General features: G+C 38.0%; 3 protein-coding genes across 3 annotated transcripts; 1 reads left to right on the forward strand and 2 right to left on the reverse strand.

Moving 5' to 3' along the window:
- Positions 1 to 850: 850 nt before the first annotated feature.
- On the reverse strand, positions 851 to 6,070 carry LOC137936561 (nuclear transcription factor Y subunit A-1-like). Its single transcript, XM_068781304.1, has 6 exons — positions 5,886 to 6,070; positions 4,519 to 4,824; positions 3,711 to 3,817; positions 3,548 to 3,610; positions 1,988 to 2,152; positions 851 to 1,783 (listed from the first exon to the last, which is right to left on the reverse strand). The coding sequence occupies exons 2-6, from the start codon at positions 4,784 to 4,786 to the stop codon at positions 1,376 to 1,378; spliced, it is 1,011 nt and encodes a 336-aa protein (XP_068637405.1). The 5' UTR covers positions 4,787 to 4,824; positions 5,886 to 6,070; the 3' UTR covers positions 851 to 1,375.
- A 2,707-nt stretch (positions 6,071 to 8,777) lies between these two features.
- LOC137937432 (cytokinin riboside 5'-monophosphate phosphoribohydrolase LOG1-like) lies at positions 8,778 to 10,171 on the reverse strand. Its single transcript, XM_068782494.1, has 7 exons — positions 10,037 to 10,171; positions 9,768 to 9,865; positions 9,578 to 9,608; positions 9,410 to 9,509; positions 9,266 to 9,336; positions 9,029 to 9,172; positions 8,778 to 8,876 (listed from the first exon to the last, which is right to left on the reverse strand). The coding sequence occupies exons 1-7, from the start codon at positions 10,169 to 10,171 to the stop codon at positions 8,778 to 8,780; spliced, it is 678 nt and encodes a 225-aa protein (XP_068638595.1).
- A 6,314-nt stretch (positions 10,172 to 16,485) lies between these two features.
- Positions 16,486 to 21,146, forward strand: LOC137935892 (sulfite reductase 1 [ferredoxin], chloroplastic). Its single transcript, XM_068780291.1, has 8 exons — positions 16,486 to 16,734; positions 17,933 to 18,721; positions 18,830 to 19,126; positions 19,241 to 19,438; positions 19,700 to 19,834; positions 20,006 to 20,122; positions 20,412 to 20,570; positions 20,821 to 21,146. The coding sequence occupies exons 1-8, from the start codon at positions 16,567 to 16,569 to the stop codon at positions 21,025 to 21,027; spliced, it is 2,070 nt and encodes a 689-aa protein (XP_068636392.1). The 5' UTR covers positions 16,486 to 16,566; the 3' UTR covers positions 21,028 to 21,146.
- Positions 21,147 to 21,212: the final 66 nt, after the last annotated feature.

Raw genomic sequence — 21,212 nt, forward strand, 5'->3', positions numbered from 1 at the left:
GCATCTAGTTATTATGCCTAATTAAATGTTTAAATTTTATTGTTATTACTGTCTTCGGTTAGCTGTACAATCTCAATTATTTCCAAGTATTTAACAAACCGGACTATAACTACACGTCTCTCTCTCTCGATTGTTGGATACACCTTTGAGCAGGACTTTTAATGCACATTTGCTTCGGGCTTCAAAATATCGAGCAAGTTACACCGACTTGATTTCTCTCTAGCATTTATATTAGGAAGAACAAACGAATATAAAATTGCGTGTGGTAGTGATCTCGTCGCAGACTCAAATGTCTAAAGGTGAAAAACGCGTCATATATGAATTGTTGGATAAATCAGAATTTCTTTTTCAGGCCTTCAGGATAATATAATCATTTTATATAAAAGTTTCATTATGGTAAATTAATAATCTATTTGTTTAGCTAACATTTTTGATAGGTTTATGGTTCCACAGATACTTTTATTATTACTAAATTAGTTTTATTAAAGCATTTATATGCGTGTTTACCTGTAAACTATCAATCCAAACAAAAAAGAACCAAAATAGGTCATTGAATAGCTTTGCCCGTTCCTGATTATTACTTGGATATTGCTTACCCTTCAATCTCACCACAAAAGTAGCTTTGCTTGATGCATCTGCTGAAAACTTTTACCTTTTCATTGGATGGGAGAAGGCTGACTTTCCTGAACTGGAACTCGTCTTTCATGGGTTGCACATAAGCCGTATACATTACACGCGTTTTGACTCGAATATCTAAGCACGAGATGGAAAAAGGGTGACGCTACAATCAAATTTAAAACTGTCAAATGCTAACACAAAACGGCTTTTCTTTGGTAATTCTGGAATGACATCCCTGAAAAAGAACATCCCACTACGGTTGACAGTTGCACCAAATCAGGTCAAAGAGTGAACCTTTCAGCACGAGAGTTAACCAATACTCACGCTTAAATCAAAACAAAAGAGGAACATACAGATGCCCTTGTGACTTTGATAGTTGGAATTCAGAATTAAATACACTAAGTTTTGTTTCTTTTAGTCTCTAACATCAACTATTTGGATCTACTCAAGCCCAATCAGTACTTTTTTACATGGATGGGAAGATGAGGGCATCCTAAGATGCTTCACCTTCTCGAACAAAAAACAGAAACAGGACACCAACCAAGCCAAGAATGAATTGCCTCAGAAACGCCAGATAACTAGGGGATTCCCCCCTCACTGGTCGAACGGGTTTTGATGCTTCCAGAACATCTGCTCTGCCTTCCTGCGTACCCATGGGGACAGTGCCACATACACAGGATAAAACATCAAAAGAAAGGGCACAGTTGCCGGTAGAGCAAACGCTGGAAACACCCTTTTCATCCGTCATGATGCAGGATCATTGTATGGTGACAGTCCGCTGTGCGGCCTGTCCCACCAGAATGCCACTCCTCTGCTGCCCAGAGCAGTCTCCATCCTCTTGGAAAGCTGAATGTGTAAAGCTTCCTGGATGTTGCTGATAACATCCACCATTGGAGAATGTCTTCTGCTCAGAACAATCCCTTGATGTGGGTCCTTTCATTTCTTCCTGACCACCACCTGCAGCCTGCTGAGTACACTCTGACAACATCTGATCAGAACCTGATGAACTAGCTGATTGGGTAGCATGAGATCCACAGGAACCAGCATCCTTATCCCCAGCAGGGTGAACAGCATCACCACTAAGCTTCTTTGTGTTGAGGAAACGGCCACCACATCCCCTAGCTCTTCTCATGGCATGCTGGTGGCGAGACTCATGAAGATAAGGCTGCAAGAACAAGAACAGAAGATAACCTCTTTTATATGCTTCATTAGATCATTCCATCTTTTACCCCTTAAAAGAGAAGATAGAGAAAAAAAATGCAGAGTAGACAAGAGAAGATGTGTTTGCTGAAAAGGCACAGGCACCACCAAGATATAACTACATCCTTTAAAGATAACATTACCAAGACTTCAGTTCAAGAAGATGAACCTTTCTAACTTTTACGAGTTTCTTTTCTAGTTCAGCCTTTGCTCTTGATTGCCTTCGCCTTAGAATTCCATTATATTGCTTTGCATTCACGTAAACGGGCTCTTCTGCCATTTCAAGTGGCAACGGCATACGAGTATGAGGCATCCCTAGTATCTGAGGATGCACCTGATACAATCAAAGCAAATCATAAGACATTATCAACCCATATGTGAGCAGAGAAAAAGTAAATCTGGCCCAGTATGAGACCTAACAAAAACACAACCAGAAAATGTAATGGAGGTATTTTACTAGTCATGTTATGGGGTGATTAGAGATCATGATTTGTGTACCTCTGTATCAGATAAACTGCAAATCATAGATTATTGACCTAATTCAACAATCTAAAAGAGTTCTCATACAGTACGACCTTTGCTTGATTAGAATCTTTGGAGGATCAGGCAGGTCACATTCAAGTCTGACCACCTCCAACTCATTATAGGCCACCAACCTTTCAAACAAACCCCTTGGTCGTGTCAGTTTACTAGGATTAAATGGATCCAACCCAAACTATGAAGCAGGAATTTATAATTTTTATCTTAAAATTTTATGTCACTAACAGTTCTACTTTTTTTTTTTTGAATGAATGAATTAGTATGGTTTATTTTCCCAAAACTTAATGAGCTGCTTAGTCCCATGTTCCACCAGGCACGCCCACTAACAAGGACCTCTGTGGATCACCTCTAAAGGCTTCCCTTTACGATGTTAAGAAATGGGATGCTCTTAGTTTCTCTAAGATGTCTTCATCCCTGCCTTCATCCCTGATAGTCTCTACTTTTGATCCTCATTCATCTTGCAGATAAGATCTGAAAAACATTAATACCTATATTCTGTAAAAAACAAAATTTAGACCAACGTAATAATGAGTTTTTGTTGAACATTACAATTGTATACCACAAATTTTCTATTTACCCTAAATTGTACCAAAACAACCTGGGTGCATAAACCCATCAATTTGAGTAAAATATAATTTTTTCAGTGCCTAGTCATATCTCCCAGTAGCACATGCATCTTCTAGTCATTACTCAGTGCCTCAACCCACTCGTCCCAGCCCCTTACACATCCTCCCCCAAAGCTTTCAAGATAAATTCCATTGACCTCAAATGGCTTTTCTTTTGTCCCCTTATCTGATGGGATATTCTTTATTAAGTGGAGAGACTTGACCCTCATTCATCTTCCAAATGGGATTTTAGAATATTAAAGGAAAGTAAAGTAAAGTAGAATAAGTAGTAGCCTAACTTCATATTCCTACCAAATGCAAAGGCTTCACTCCCCAACAACAACAACAAGAGAGGAAGGGGGGGGGGGGGGGGGGGGGGAAGAGGTAACAGTTACAAGCGCTAACTCATCCAAGGCAGTTGACCAGTAACATAAATTTATGCCACATAGACACCGTGAAAAGTTTACATTAATAGTAGAAACATGAATGTAAAATTCTAGTTGATAAATTGATGCCACTAAACATTATTTCAAATCAATTATGCAGACACAATCATCAAAATACAATGGCTACAGATTACACACCAGAGCCTGAGTTCCATAAGCTGTTACAAGGCCACCATAATAAGGATCAGAGCAAGGATATGCCTGTTGAAAGTTGGAAGACATGAGAATCATTTCAGGATAAAACACTAGACAACAGGAACTCAATTATTTGTCCTTGAAGCTTTGACAGAGATATGCTTACAATTGAAGGACCGAGTTCCAGTTGAGTATGAGGTACAACATATTCAGCCATCATGGGAGTTGAAGAGATGACTTGCACATGTTGCGTGTCACGGTTTCCATCAGATCCTGCATAGAATTTCTATATTAACACCATAATGTGGTACTTACACCACTCTACAGTGTACTGAAAACATATAACTGTTTCAGCTGAAAATTAAAATTGCTTAAGTAGCAAACTGTAGAAAATTGGAATTGTGAAGAGTAGAAGCAACTGTCAATTTGCACTGAAAAAGTAACACCAACTACTCCCTGCCTTCCCAACACACCCAGAAAAAGAAGAAGAAGAAGAAGAAGAAGAAGAAGCTTACATAAAATTGCATTTGACTCCACCAATATGATCAAAGTGCTTGAAACCTCAACAGTATGTAGACAACGCTGGATTTTTGGGCCCATTTAAGTTTTGAATTGATTCAGGTTCTACATATACAAGAACCTTGCTCCAGGTTGATTTCAACAATGTTACACTCAACATATATCCGAGTAAAGACAACTCTACCTTACATTAAGGCTTACATTCTACAAGAAACACTTTGCATTCAACATAAAACCCTTAGTAATGAAATGGTTGAAAGTGCAACCAAAATAGCACCGACAACCAACTCAAAATAGCCAAAAGTAAAAGCAAGTCATAGCATTTTCTGCAAGAGCATGTTGCTAAGTAAAAGACAGGTACCTCCAAATAGCCGCTACAACACATTAAAAGCACAAACTTAACAAGGGCAGTCACCAATGAATTATGATGGAGCATTAAATGAGAAACAGAAAACCTGATTGGGATGGTGCAGTTTGTGCCTCATTATTAATATCAGCCTCCTCAGCATTGCCACTTTGAGTTGCTGGTGGGCCTGTTGTGGCCACATTTGCTCCACCAGGAACTTCAATTGAAGGAGATTTGAGTGAGCCCTCAGTTAACACAACAGGAGAGATGATATTATATGGAACACCACGCCACCAAGGCTGAGAACAGACTGCTGACTGTTGAAGACCTTGAGTGTCAGGCACTGTCAAGTTTGTATTCTCAGGTTTTGAGTGCATGCTTCTGAATATTCTACTTAACTATATCTCTCAGACACCTGCATCAAGAAAGAAACCAGAATAAAGCTAAAGACAAAAGAAAGTAGCTAATGAATTGAGGAAGCTACATAGGAACAAATATACATGAAAATGACAAAAGAAAATCAGAAGATTATCCATATTTGGATGTCAAAAGTTAAGAGAGAAAAAAAAAAGAATAGCCATATCAAACTGCAAATCAACCTCGCGTTGATGAAAACCTTCCTCAACTCCTTGGAGAAATCAATTATATCAAAGATGTGAATCATATAATAACGAACTTTATTGGAGATCTGTCACAGAGAAGGGATCAATCGCCCAAAATCATTAATGAAGAGATGGAGATTGAAGAGAAGCGATAAAGGAATCAATCGCCCAAAACCATTAATGAAGCGATTGAGATTGAAGAGAAGCAATAAAGGAATCAATCGCCCAAAACCATTAATGAAGCGATAGAGATGGAACAGAAGAGATAAAGGGTTTGCATGGCAACAAGCTATTCGTTTAATCTGCCGTTCAGACCACCAGATCAAATGTTTTTTGAAAAAAATACCATTCTAAAGTACATAAATAACAACAAATAAGAATAGAAACAGCTGTCTGGCATTCGCATAGTGAATGACCACATCGAAGTTCCACGGACAGTCCAACAGAACATACTAAAACACATCAATTCCAACTTCCAACATTGGGAGATACCATCAATCAGAAGCAAAAAGAAAAAAGAAAAAAAGCCTTTCCGTGGGTTAAATCTAAAACATTTTCAGAACCCAACATCAGGAAGCGTTCTACAGGAACCAAAGACAATAAGATTTGAATCCTAAAATTTTAGCCAGAGAACAGGATCCTAATGACCGACCAATTTTTCGAGAAACATAAGAAATGAAAAGGAACATAGAAAGCACGAGCCAATCATCTAGCCTACTATAAACTCAAACCAGGTAAGAAAAACAGAATAATCTCCTCGTCAAGTGATAAATTTATAACCGAATATATCCAATCAAGAAACAGCAAACCCTAATCCCATACATGCAAACCTGAACAAATGGAACCAATACAGTACACTTAGGAAGATACTCACGAAGTGAAAACAGATGAAGGAGAAACCCCAATTTCTCTTCTTCTGCGAGCCCTCGGGGCATCGATCGCTCCGTGAACCGATTCGCAGTAATTCTAAGTTGCAAAGAAAGTAAAAAATGGAAAAAAATTCTTCACGCTAGGCTCCCTCATGTTTCGCTGATAAATTGAACCCTTTCTTCTCTGCCAAAAAAAATTCCCCGTCATGATTCAAGAAAACCTTTACAAACATTTAAAAATACCAAGCTAATACGCAAAGACAAAATTAGCCCTCGTACTTTTGAGATTGGCGGATGCCTCCTCGATGAAAAAATGTGCATTTGCTAATTGACGGGAAAAAATTCTGTAACTCAAAATTTAATCAACATTTGCACAAGAAAAATCTTGTTAAAATTTAAAAAATAAAAAATCTCAAATAAACAAGAAAAGTATGAATTAAAAATATAATTAAATTAGAATTAAACGCTAGAATACTGCAGGAGCAGAACGAGGAAGGGCATTTTGGTCTCGTTCAAGTTCAGGACCCGAAGGCTCAACGAAAAAAAGAAAGTAAGGGCATTTCGGTCAGAGAAGAGGAAATATTTTTCTGCTGCTAGCGATAGGCCAGAATTAACCAACCAGTGGTGGAAAGAACTAACCGCAGTAAAGAGTCAACCACTCGATGCATGCGCTGACACGCGATTTGACACCTCGACGTGTCGGCTCCAAGGAGAAGGCGGGGCCACATCTGCTGCCAGCACAACACGTGGAGGGTAGACAAGCGCAGAGTTGGTGGGAATTAACGGCGGAGAGGGTGACGAGCTCCGCCGTTAGGGAGGCTCCGTTGGCGGTCGTGCGGATTGTCGTGTCGTGGGCGGAGGTGGCAGCCCGAATGAAGCTTCAAGGCGTCTTACACATGGGCCGCCACAATTGGCCCAAGTGGGAAGGCTTCTCTCCCTCTTATCCTCTTGATGAAGATGGGGGACAAGGTGCTCTTCTCCATTTTTATATTGCACACAAAAAAGAGAGAGATGGGACAAAGAAGGGGACCCCTACTCTTCTTTTGTCTCTTGCAAGAGATAAAAGGACAACAAATTGATAAAATGCTGAAAGATTTGTTAGGGTTTCACTAGATTCAATAGGAATCTCTAAGATACATCTTAGGGTTTGTTTGTGTCAATTGAAAAGTATAGATCATGAGTTTGTTGACCAATTTTTTTTTAGCATTTGTCCCATTTTTAGGGATAGGAAATTTTACCTCTTGATTCATCTGATCTTTACAAAATGTCAAAAACGATAGGAAAATGAGTGCTCCAATAAGAAACTGTGAAAAAAAAACTAGTAATCATAGAGGGGTTCTTGATCACTTTGCTCTTTTTTCAACCTTATTTTTATTATTTATAAAAATATTTATCTCTAATATAACCACAAACACCATAAATGGTTTTTTTTCTTTGTTTTTTATGGTGGCACAAACACAGGAAAATCGGTCAAAGATAAATTTTTTTAAATGAGAAAATTGGTCAAAAGAAAATTAATTTTCCATCATTTTATTTTCTTATGACAAAAAAAAATAATTTTCCATCATTTTACTCTCCCTCTTATCCTATTGATAAAAGGTAGGAGATAGAGTCATCTTCTCCTTTTTTTTTTCAATTGCACACAAGAAAGGAGAGAGGGCAACTAGGAAGGGGACCCCTACTCCCCTCTTTTGTCCTTTGAAAGAGACAAGAGGTAGAACAAAGTGAGAAAATGTTGTATCCTACAAATTTGATAGATTTATCATAGTCTCACTTAATGCATTTAGGATTAGCCTTGAGATGCATCTTAGGTGTAATGATAGTATTTGTAATCTATTCATGTGGGACCCACTTTCAATCGATATCCTATACTAAGAAGCAACTTTACAAACCTCAAATGCATTTTGAGTGTAATATAGAATCGTATCAATATCAGTAGTATTATGAATTTTGTGTCAAAGTCTGTTTTAAATGACTAGTCAAGTTAGTAAGTCTCTTTTCCATATAATAAACTCAAAATCTTTCTATTTATTCATTTGTATTTAGAGGTGTAACAGTATATAAGCAGGTCATAATACATTGTTCCATATATTGTTTCATTTATATACGACATGTTTGTATATTATATTATTGATTTATAGAATAAATCGTTCCATATACTACTATTTATTCATTTATCAAGCGATAATACATGTAATTAGGTATACAGATGGAATAATAACAAAAATGACTTAAAATTTATAAAACCATAAAAAGTGTATAGAAAACACATTATCATATATATAAAGAAGCCTAAGAACAATATCATTATAATATATAACAAAAATCCTTAGAAAAAAGAACTTAATCATATTTTATCTCAAACATATATTCAGTCAAATAAAATTTTGAGTAACCGGTTAATCGGGGATGGAATAACCCTTACCCATTTCATGCCATTTAATAAATAGTAAACAGGTAATCAAGTAAAAATTACCCAAATAATTAATCGATTAAGAACTTTTTCCATCTTCATTCCTTTGGGTATGTTCAATTAGAACCAGTATTTGAGTACCTTGAAAATACATGAGTTTATACATACACAATTCAAGCAATAGTTGATCATGACAACGGCTAGCCAATACACCCAAAAGACCGATCTGTTAGGTACGAAAAACTATCGCCTACAAGAGTGGACGGAACTACTCTGATAGGTCAAAGTTGGTAAAAATCACAACATAATCCTAGAATGATAACAATAATCGAAACACATACTGACATAACCATTCTTTTTATTTGTAGTGGTCAGAAAACACAAACAATCTATTAAAAAAAACTTCGAAGCCATGTTAATTTTCTTCACTGTAAAACCATTATTTATTCATCAATGTCATGTGGACAGCAACAGAAGAATGGGGCTAAAATGCTGAGCTATGGCCACTTGTTGAAGGCTCTGATAATTGGTCCGCTTCCCAGCTTTGTCTGGAAGCAACTCTCTCATGCAATGGTGCATACTCCTGCAAAAGAAAAAAACAACCAATTTAACAGATCACTCTCCACTTCTTGGTGCAAGAGTGTCAATCCGATCCAGTTCAACCAAATACTGTATCAAGAATATAAAATTCACTCCTCTCTCTCTGCCTCTGTCTCTCTCTGGACACATACTTACCTCCATTTTTCTGATAAGTTCTTCAGCTGCCTCAGCAGAAACTACGATCTGTCTTGCAGAATTTTCTATGAATCCTTCTTCTACCCCTTTATCAAACAATGATAGCAAACTGTTGTAGTAGCCACCCACGTTTAACAGACCCACCTGTTGAATTCAGCAGTACACAGCTTCAAGATAAAGTCCTTGTAAGCTTTGAAATGAATCAAACTTGAGCATGGAAGAGAAACTCCATCTTACTGGTTTTTCATGAATGCCGAGCTGAGACCAAGTGATCATCTCTAGAAGCTCTTCCATGGTTCCGTAGCCACCTAGAGATTCAAAGATGAAATTAAGAAGAAAAGGGGGGAAGGATTTAATGGTGCAGAATACAAGAGAATTGACCTGGTAGGGCAATGAAAGCATCGGCATGTTTCGCCATCTCCGACTTCCTCGAATGCATATCTGCGACTGTTTTTACTTCTCCGATCGTCTTCCCAAGAATCTGCTATCCAAGAAATGAGAAATGCCGACACTAAACAAATAAAAATGGAATCATGGATGGAACTTCACCTCATGCGGTAAGAGAGCCCTGGGAATCACTCTGGTAGGAAGAAAACACAGACAAGTTAAACCAAAGAATGATAAGAATCGAACACCAGGTCTTCTACAGAAGAGGTATTGCAAGTCAATGATGTTTGCAGGTGAACGATTGAACGCTTAAATTAAAAGAATGAAGATCAAGAGACGCCATTTTCCGCACCCGAGAACATGACAGCCGCCATTAAAGACAGTCTGAGAAATCAAACCCATGAGACCAACGCTTCCGCCTCCGTAGACCAGGTCGATTTTTCTCTTGACCTGTCAGAGGAAGTTGCATAAAATCAAACGAAAGGTAACATGAGCACGCAGAAGGATTTTAAGCTATAATGCGTGTTGAAAGAGAAGAAAAAAAAACAGTTGGACGTATGGATCTCATGCTCTCCTTCTTCTTTTTTTCTGGAAAAAACTTGTTTCTCTTTTTCTGATTACCAGCTGTTTCCCCAGCTCGAGAGCTGCATCTCTGAATGCAGGATTGTAACCTGATCTACTCCCACAGAAAACACAAATTCGTCTAAACCTTCTTCGTTTTCCACTTACAGCCTTTTCTTCATGATCTCCTTCCATCCTTCGGCCGAGAAACAAGCAGCCTAAAAGTTAAAAAGAGATGGGAATAGAAGCAAACTTGAAGAGTACTCTGGAGGATCCAGTTGCAGACACCCTTTGCTGCTTTTGATCTCTTTCTAAAATCTTCTTTTGTCTTCTAAGTGATGAGCTTCCTGTTTGAGAAAAGACCAACACGAATCCTTCTCCATCTTTCCTTTTACCCTCGGTATCTTCCTCGCAGATAAATGGATACCAAAATCCATCCCCTTTTCCTTCTTTCTGTACCCTTCTAATCAGTGTTTTGCCTTTCTTCTGCGCGTTCTTCCTTTTATGGACGCGATCCATAACCCAACCACCCCCCTCCCCCCGCTTTCTCTCTCTCGCTCTCTCTCTCTCAACTGTTTGTTTATTAAATTAGCTAACTGTTTTGTTTATTCGATCGACCTTTTAATTTTTAATCAGCTGACCATTAGTTTGCTTGTACATAAGGGTTGTTTCGAACCGAGCTGGCTCGCGAGCGGGTCGAGTTCGGCTCGGTTCGATTCATTATTAATCGAGCTCGAGCTCTGAAATCGGCTCGTTTACCTTAACAAGCTGAGCTCGACCGAAGCCAGGTTTGGTTCGTCGGCTTGCGAGCAGGCTCGAAGTGAGTCGGGAGCAAGGGAGTAAGGGGGGGAAAAAAATTCCTCCCCTCATCACTGCCGAGCCCATCCCGTCGGCTGTTGTTGCTGCCTCTACCGCCGACGACAGCTGCTCGCCGGCCGCCTCTGTGGCCGTCTTTCGATTTCTTCTTCTCCTCGCTGTCGCCTCTGTTTCCGTCATCGCCGCCGTCTCAGCTATCCTCCGCGGCATCGTAACCTCCATCCCTCCGCATCGTCTCGGCTCTCGATGGAAAACCTGAACCAGTAAGTTCAGGGGAGAAATAATCTCCCCCCTCCCCCGCACGAAGATGATCTCGCACGTGCGATTTCGCACGTGCGAGATCGTAAAGTAAAAAAAAAAAAACTTTTTCCTTAAACTCTCCTTCCTCATAGCTCTTGAAAAAATAAAAAAAATACATTTTATAGAAATAAGTTTCTATGAACTATTAGTGTCTCATGTTTTTTTTTTAACATTTTTCTAGTTAATTTTTTTATTAAAAATCATATAATTTTCTAAGTAAGATTTTCCTACCAAGATGGGGTAGAAAACTATATAGAAATTTTTTGAATAAGTATTTAACAGTTAATGCTTTAATACTTTTAGCATGAAGCAATTTTAATTGTAATTTTGTTTTAGACATTTTATTTGATTAAAAATTTATCGATAACTATAATAATATATTAGATTGATTATTAATTTTTATTTATTTCCCTAGAAAAGGCAATAAAAGGTCCATTTAACTTTCCTAAGAAAATTTTAAAATATTTCTTGTAATTTTCTAATAAGTCACTAATAGTAATAGGATTTTATTTAAAGGTTTTTTTGGGAATATGTATCATAGGAAAAATATTTATAGTTTTTCCTAGAATAAAGATTTTCATCTAAGGGCACTAAGAAGGCCATAGTAAATTTATGGCCAAATTATAAGCTAGACAACAATTGGAGTAAAAAAGATTAATATTGGTACATTTTAATCCATTATTGAAATTCAATCCTGAACTTCCCCTATCATTATTTTTTTAAAATGTATGCATAATTTTATATATAATTTATTCGAATCCACCCCTACATGTGAGATCATAAATAAGGAAAAAAAAACTCTTTGTCCCTTCCTCATGGCTCTTGAAGAAATTGAAAAAATATTGTAATAGAAATACGTTCTAGAGACTATTAGTGGTTTTTTTCAATAAATGTTGAAAAAACATTTTTAGTAGAAATATAGGGACAATTAGTGCCTCTTGTTTTTTGAAAATATTTTTCTAATTATAAATTCTTGTTAAAAAATCATATAATTTTCTAAGTAAGATTTTCTTGCCAAGATGGACTAGAAAACCGTATAGAAAAATTTTGAATAAGTATTTGACAGTTGATGATATAATCCTTTTAGCACGAGGCAATTTTTATATCAATTTTGTATTTGACATTTTATTTGATTAAAAATTTATCGATAAGTATAATAATATATTAGATTAATTATTAATTTTTATTTATTTCCTTAGAAAAGGTAATAAGAGGTCCATTTAACTTTCCTAAGAAAAATTTAAAATATTTCTTTTAATTTTCTAGTAAGTCTCTAATACTAATAGGATTTTATTTAAAGGATTTATAGTGTTTATTTGGGTGATTGTAAATTGATAGTGATATTTTATTTAATTTTATTGTGTTTAATTATTGTATAGAGTTTATTCATAATGTTATGCAGTATATGGACTGTTTAGACTATTTTATGGAGTGTATGGAGTGTATAAACAATTTTATGAAGTGTTTATGGAATGTATAGACAATTTTATGGAGTGTTTATAGAGGTATTATGTATATAAATTATGCTTAATTTTAAGTAGAAATTATGCCGAATTTTATAACGGTATTATATACATAGATTATGCTCAATTTTAAGTAGAGGTCATGCCCAATCTTATACATGTATTATATATATAGGTTATGCCCAATTTTATGTAGAAGTCATACCCAATTTTATGTAAAATATATGCATAATTTTATATACAATTTATTTTATATATATATTTTAAAAAGTTTTAAATATATGTAGAAGCTCGAACTCGGCTAGAATTCGGTTAAAATTTTTAGGCCTGAGCTCGACAACAATTTTAGGCTCATGACAAGGTTCGGCTCAAAACTCGGCTCAAAATATTTAAATCAAACTCGGCTCGACTCGAACATAGACAGGTTCGGCTCGACTCGGCTCGGCTCAATGCCACCCCTACTTGTACATTAAAGCAACCACATACCAAGGTTCCACTGCTGATATTTTACATCTTTCTGCTCTTGTCTTTTGTTCTACGAGACAATCTCTTGGGAGGAGCCCCACTCCCTCAAGCACCAGTATTACGACAGGATTAAAATCCATATATATATGAGAGATTGGAAGCAGAGATTGATTTAAAACTGAAACAGCATCAGGACCACCAGTTGCGGAAAAGCTTTTGATATGTTTTCCTTGTTTCTTCTCAGCAAAAATAAAATTATGGATCTCTCAAACGACTGAAACAAGTATCTGGGCCAACCTGATCATTACAATTTGCACAGCAGAAAAGGGCTACCTTCGTCAAGGATTAGTGAAGTTGGCCATTAACTAGTAGCATCTAGATAGGAACAAATGTGGGTTTTTACCGAATTGATCTTGTCATTTTATCGTTGCCCTTTTCCATACCTGATGATGACGGATTCTTGTTTTCTACTAAGCAGAAGGCATAGTTCACGCCAACCGCCTCCACAAGGAAATCGAATGTACCCATGCTTAAAACTTTCTTTCAATTCATTTCTTTTACTGCCCAAAGGACCACACTGAATCCTTATTCTAGACCAGGGACCACACGACGTAACCCAATCAAGAACTCACCCATCATCCCAACTCATTCAGTACTACTGTCTTCTTCCTCCTTGTTTGATAGATCTTTGTTCTATTTCAGTTTTCAACTTCTACGGGATTTTGACCTTCCGTAAATAACGACTCCAATCGTCGTTTCTCTCTGCACTTCTTTGATGCCGGTTCAGTTCCATTCGACTATTTGCCGTGGCAAAGAGCTGTAGTTGTTGGATTGATTGGAGGAAGGTGATGATGCAACGGGTTTTTCCCAATTAAGAATTGGACAAAAGACTGATTCGTGCCATCTGATTTTCTTCCCCGTATGGTGTTAAGAATGTCACTTCATATGCTACCGTTTCTGAATTATGAATAACTGTTCACACCTCATTTTCTGATTGAATGATTCCTCTAGGGTCATCCTAGGTCACCTACGATCCCAAAACAAGAAACACACCCTTCCCTACTCTTCGTCCATACAAACAGTTTATATACTCATGCCGAGAGTATCATCATCGTCCTTCTTTTTCGTTCCCCAGAATTTTAAATCTCAGATATAGATACAGTATAGATTCGAGCAAACCCGCACAACTGCCGCCCGGGCATAATCTCGCTTTGGAAATCTTTTGAACCTACTTTATACAGATACTGCTCTACTTGTTCTATAATGAAGCAATTAAATATTGTCACAAGAAAGGTAAAAATGTGGGTCAGCTCAAGACAATGAGACCAAGAGTTTCAAGACAAGGATACTCACCCTTGCGTCTCCTGACTCTCCCCTTCAAGAGTCCAGAAGAAAGCAGATATAAAAATGGATTTCGTAAAATATTGTGGTGGTTAAGAGAGCTACTACTTGAATATAGATGTAGGGACGTGAAAGTCAAAACTGTTCTATCGCTTGTTATGAAGATGCGATCACCAAATATTTGATTCTCGAATCTCTTCTTTTAATAATTGATAATGTAAATGCACAAGCATGAAAATGTGTACTGTCGCTTGCATCAGCCATTATATAACATTCTTGGTTTTCAGCAACTTAGCACTGGAGAGGACAAATAAGCAGCAGACACAAATCTAATTACAGACTGCAGAAGCACAATCAGGAAGAGAGCCTCGTTTGAGCATTTCGCTGGGCTGACCTGAACCATTCTTTAGAGCCGGTGTTTGGCCCAAATTTGCACTAAGATACTTGTTCAAGTTACTGGGATGTTTTCCGATCGCTGTCCGCAACAACACGGGATAGCAGAAAATATTCCCAAGCTGTGTGGCATCAGGCATGTAGCTATGCTTGTACTGTTGGGGTGAAAGTTGGGTTTCTTTATCCCTTCTTTCTGAGTCTGTTTGTACTAAAATTACGTTTAGATTTTGGTATGGACTGTAGCATTCCAGCTCTAAACAAGCATTCCATGGAAGAAAGCTCATGGAGAGGGATCACTAAGAATTGAAATTGCTCTTCTAGTTATTGGCCTTGTCTTCACGAGTGTGTAGACAGTCAGTTTTGACGAGCATCAATCCAATTCCGATGTTGCTGGGTGGGCAATGTTACATTAAACAAGCGAGTCTCAGTCATGAAAGCAGTCGGTTGTAGTTTTGCAGGCTAGTCGTATCCTCGTTTCTGAGACTCCCAGAGGTTTAGTATCAATAACTTCGCCTCCCAAAAATGTCTTTCCTACGAATCGATCTCATCGAAACAAATACATGCTGAGGACCGAAAATAAAGTTTCAGTCAATCAATAAATGGTTCTCACTTTAAGCACCAAGAAGAGAAGCGGGTGCAAAAGAGAGCTCCCTTGGCCTATTTGATACAACAACAAGTTGAGGCCACCCTCATCCGATGGAGAGACCAAATGATTCCTCCTCCGTCATAATAAGAGTATTGAGGAAGGGGAGAATCTTTAGGGTTTAGGGTTTAAGGTTTAGGTTTAGGTACAAAAAATCCGCCCCATGTATATGAAAATGTCTTGTTTTTAGGAACAAAAATTATAGGAGAAGAGACTCATAATGGAGTATTCCATTACGTACATAATATTGTTTCAAAATGACAGTTTGCTATATAAAAATCTAATCTTTATCCCCGTAGACATCACTTTAAGGCGCCTCCGTCACTAAATCTGCTTAATGTGATCATGAGAGGAGTTATTAAACATAGAGACATGTGAAGGAGGCACTTTTACAGTTTAATTTAATCGAAGATATTATGATCTCATGTCTTACGTAGCCGCCTTATTAGAATTTAAAACCGTCCCTATGTGGGCTCTAGGGTGGGCCCAGGCGAGTTGAGTTACGGCTTTACCACACCCGACAGACGGCTATTCTCGTCCTCCTCTGCTCGTAGCCCCGTCTATATGCACCACGTCAAATCTGTATTGCCCCATGTCTCAGCAGCCTATAAAATCAAGGGACGTGAAAAGGACACGTAGATCATAATACTCTTATCAAGGTAAATAAAATTATTTTTTCATCCGAATGAATTTAGAAATTACAGAACAGAACCGAATTTTTTAAATTTTAGGTCCAGATTCAATGAATGTCAACATCAGTCAAAAAGTGCAGCTAGGTGCGCTGACGGGCGGAAATATAATGCGCAGGTGTGCGCAACACGCTCCATTTTTATTGGACCGGATCCACGATTTACAGAATCATTGCCCTACCGCCCATTTCGTAAAAAAGGAGGCGTATTTTAGCAGTTAGCCGTATTATCAACGAGGACGCTTTCTCATTTACCAAATCCTAGCACACGGCGACCGCTAGCCTCGGGAAAGTAGTTTGTATAAATTGCACGCGCCGTCTCTCGATTGCAGAATCGGAGCATCTGTAAAAGTTACTCTCTGTTTACAAGAAAAATATCTCCTTTTCCTTTTTTTTTTTTTTTTTTTTTTCTGTAGACCCTAATCTTTCTAAGGGCTCTGCACGACTTCTGCTCGGATAGCGATTTTCAGATTCTGCGGTCATGGCTGCTTCCATCGGAGCTGCTAGCGTGGCGATTGCGAAGGATCCTAAGCTCCAGATTCCTGGGTATCACGGTTTGAGATCTTCGGGTTCACTCCATTTGAGTAAAACTGCTAATGCTTTGCCCGTAGCTTCTGCGGCATCCTCTGTCATTAGTGCTGTGTCGGCGGTGGGGTTCTTCTCTGTTGTTGAGTTTAGATTTGAGTGGCTCGTTTGGTTTTCTTTATCGTTGTTACCCGTGTTTGTCTGATAATGAATATGTGGATGTTGCTAAAAACTTGTGCGTTATATTTTATAACTCAGATCGTAGAGATTCTTTGTTCGACTGAGTCGTTAGACAGTGTCTATGTTCGCATATTGCCTTCTTGTTTGCATGAAAGTATGACTTTTTTTTTTTTTTAAATGTTAAGCTGCTTAATCGTCATACTTTCAACAAAGTGTTCCAGGGGTTTGATTGCTGTTGCTTTTTTTACTCCTCACTGTTCTGGAATAGTTGTTTGTTTTGAATTATACATGCATTATTGCATTACATGCTTTCACTACAATATACTTCGACCAAAAAAATAAAGCAAGAAAAAGAAGAAAAAACTTGTTCTTTCTTGCTAGGGGCAGCCTAAAGTAAGCTGATAATAAACTACGATTTAAGTCTTAGATGGGTTATTCGTGTTTTGCGGATCCGTGGAGCTTCATCTTTGAATTCTTTTGATCTTGTTGATTGGGATATTTTGGACAGACCTTCTAAATTCTAATAAATTCTTCTTCCCTGACCCTCTGAAGAAGTTCTGTATGAAACTAATTTCTTTGCTTCTCTTTGTGTAATGTTAAGTAGAATTGATTATTGTGTTTATATACGGCTTTTTTCCTGTCTGATGTTGCTTAAACTTCAATGATATGTTTTTGAGCTTCCACCCTTATTTGATCACTGATTCTCATTAAGTTCTTCAACAGGATATGTACTTTCTGCGTAGCACTGCCTCAGTTTGGTGCATGTATTTTTTGAGGAATTTATTAAAAATTAGAGTGAAGATTCATTGTGGTGCAAAGTTTTCTTCTGTTGTGAAATCTTTTTGTGTAGCTCTCCTTGTCTTTCTCTCTCTCTTAATAATTATTTTATAACAAAAAAAAAAAAAAAAATAAGAAAGCCACATGCTTATGTTCACTTCATGACACAGTTGTTCTTCTGAAGTTTAGATGCATCTACCACTTTTGCTTCAAGTGTCTTGTTGGCCAATCCACCTGTAGCCCAGAGGGTGTGTTTTGTCTTCGTTTTGTTGTTTGTCTTTTTCAGACATGTTGGAATAATATTGTAGAAGAGTTATTGAAAAGCATGTCTGAGGTGATCAATTAATTGTTACTTGCTCCTGCAGCCTGTAAAGCCAGAGATACCTACAGAACCAAAGCGCAGTAAGGTTGAAATATTTAAAGAGCAGAGTAACTTCTTGAGATACCCCCTCAATGAGGAGCTGGAAACGGAGGCTCCAAACATAAATGAAGTTGCCACACAATTGATCAAATTTCATGGAAGTTATCAGCAGGCTGACAGAGATTATCGCGGTCCTGGAGGAAAAGCATATTCTTTTATGCTCAGGACAAAGAATCCATGTGGTAAAGTTCCAAACAAGCTCTATCTGGCAATGGATGATCTTGCTGATGAATTTGGCACTGGCTCTCTCCGCTTGACAACGAGACAAACATTTCAGCTACACGGAGTTCTGAAGAAAAACCTGAAAACTGTGATGAGTACTATTATCCGAAACATGGGCTCGACTCTAGGTGCATGTGGAGACCTAAACCGAAATGTCCTTGCCCCAGCGGCCCCATTCATGACAAAAGATTACTTATTTGCGCAGGAGACCGCAGATAACATTGCTGCACTTCTTACACCTCAGTCTGGTGCTTACTACGATTTGTGGGTAGATGGGGAGAAAATCATGTCAGCTGAACCACCTGAAGTAGTGAGGGCTCGCAATGACAACTCACGTGGAACAAACTTTACTGATTCCCCTGAGCCCATCTATGGCACTCAATATTTGCCTCGGAAATTCAAGATAGCTGTTACTGTCCCCACAGATAATTCAGTTGATATTCTTACTAATGACATTGGTGTTGTAGTAGTTGCTGATTCTGATGGGAAACCTCAAGGTTTCAACATTTATGTAAGAGAAGAAATTGTCTCTTGCTGTCATCTCTAATTTACTTATTCGGGTATTTTCACCCAATTGATTTGTCTCATAGTTAATGCTCAAGGGTTCATGTTTTTGTAGGTCGGAGGTGGTATGGGAAGGGCTCATAGGAATGAGTCCACTTTCCCTCGTCTAGGGGAGCCACTAGGTTACGTGCCAAAAGAGGATATATTATATGCTGTAAAAGCTATTGTTGTCACACAAAGAGAAAATGGGAGGCGGGATGATAGGAAATATAGTAGAATGAAGTATTTGATTAGTGAATGGGGAATTGAAAAGTTCAGGAGTGTTGTTGAGCAGTATTATGGTAAGAAGTTTGAACCCTTCCGAGAATTACCAGAGTGGGAATTTAAGAGTTATTTGGGATGGCATGAACAGGTCTGTCTGTATATGCCCATTAGGTTTCTTATTCTTCTGTTCATTGGCATTTTCTTTTTCTCTAAATTTTCCATTTTAAATGCATGTTCTGATGCTTTTGATATTCTTCTGCAGGGGAATGGACCATTATTTTGCGGGCTTCATGTTGACAATGGTCGTATCAAGGGAACAATGAAGAAGACTCTGCGGGAGATTATTGAAAAGTACAACCTGAATGTTCGCCTTACACCTAACCAGAACATTATTTTGTGCGACATTCGCCATGCATGGAAGCGGCCCATCACCACAGCTCTTGCACAAGCTGGTCTGCTGGTATGACTTTAATATTTATTTTCTTACAGATTGACCTAGTTTGAGAGGCGGAATGCATGGCGAAGTAAATTTTCGTTAATTTGTTATGTACTTGTGGCATGTGAGCTTCATACCAAAATTAGTTGTATACCAATGCCCAGTAAGATTCAGACCAAGAGTAATTATGTACTAGCATCAAGTAAACTAGGTGAAAATTTCCAAGTGAGAATACTTATCTCTAACTGCAATGTGGGTCCTAACTAGTGGTTTATATCTGACTAGCATCCTAGGTATGTTGATCCACTCAACTTAACTGCAATGGCATGCCCTGCGTTACCACTCTGTCCACTTGCAATCACAGAAGCAGAGCGGGGAATACCAGATTTACTAAAGCGGGTGCGAGCCGTTTTTGATAAGGTAACAAAGATGCTAATATCTTTTCCCCAATTGGAGATATATTACGAGCAGTATGTAAATCAGGAAACAGGATTAAAGATTCCTGGCCTGAGACATCTCCGAGTTCTGCATTTTGTGGTTACATTTGTTTCAACCTATTTGCTTGACTGAAACTGTAGAAAATTTGTTCAGGTTGGCCTGAAGTACAATGAATCTTTGGTTATAAGAGTAACCGGATGCCCAAATGGCTGTGCTAGACCTTACGTGGCTGAGCTTGGACTGGTTGGTGATGGACCGAACAGCTACCAGGTATAGTTCATTTAGTTCTACGATTGTTGTTTCCATGTGCACGTGGTAGGCCATACTGTAAAACAATTTAGTTTAGTGTGCCTGTTCTTCAGTTTTTGGGTGCATTACTAGTACATTACTATGGAGTGTAGGGGCTGGCTTGGATGACTCTTTTTTTCTTAATATTTCCTGACCTAATTTCACTGTGCAGCCAACTTTGGTTGTCAAGATTTAGAATTTCATGAAAATTTCTCTAGCACAGCATGAATTCAGCGGAGATAAAATAATGCATTGCACGTTGTTCAAACAGATATGGCTTGGGGGATCACCAAACCAAACAACACTAGCAAGAACTTTTATGAATAAGGTGAAGATTCAAGAACTAGAGAAAGTGTTTGAACCCCTCTTCTTCTACTGGCGCCGCAAACGGCAACAAGGAGAGTCATTTGGTGACTTCACAAATCGCTTGGTGAGTACCACTATCACATTTGCATAGTTTTCAATCATTCTTATTAACTCTTTAAATAAGTCTACTGCATATGAGCCATGAAACACAGTATTAGAATTACTAATCTTGTTTTCTCTCATTACTTCCATTCGCTTATTACCTAATTGTTTTACCAAATAAATCTTTCTAATTTTTTTTTCTGTTTTTTGGGTTAAGCTTTTTCTAATTCTTTCACTGAAGAACAAATGACTAATCTGATACAGTTATGCAGGGCTTTGAAAAGCTACAAGAGATGGTTGAGAAATGGGAAGGTCCGCCTCAAAGCACTTCACGGTACAATCTAAAGCTTTTTGCTGACAGCGAAACATATGAAGCAGTGGAAGAGCTTGCGAAGTTGGAGAATAAGACTGCTCACCAGTTGGCCATGGAAGTCATCCGCAACTATGTTGCTGCTCAACAAAATGGAAAAAGCGAATGAGCAATCAGTTTAGGTCACCAAGAGAAACCGTTGGCTATTCCTTTTACAGTTTGTAGAACTCTGAATTTTGTTCTTTTCTCTATGTTCCAACATGGAAGAATGCCCGAGTTTTTGTTCAAGGAGAAGTTTGTTGAAATTTTACACAAGCATCTGTTAGGAGCTTCCTTTCGTCTTCTGTACGTTCG

This window comes from Aristolochia californica, unplaced genomic scaffold, assembly GCF_029961685.1.
Source record: "Aristolochia californica isolate CCGP_79_NKW_82.1479 unplaced genomic scaffold, dmAriCali1.0.hap1 SCAF_7, whole genome shotgun sequence".
NCBI classification, from domain to species: Eukaryota; Viridiplantae; Streptophyta; class Magnoliopsida; order Piperales; family Aristolochiaceae; genus Aristolochia; species Aristolochia californica.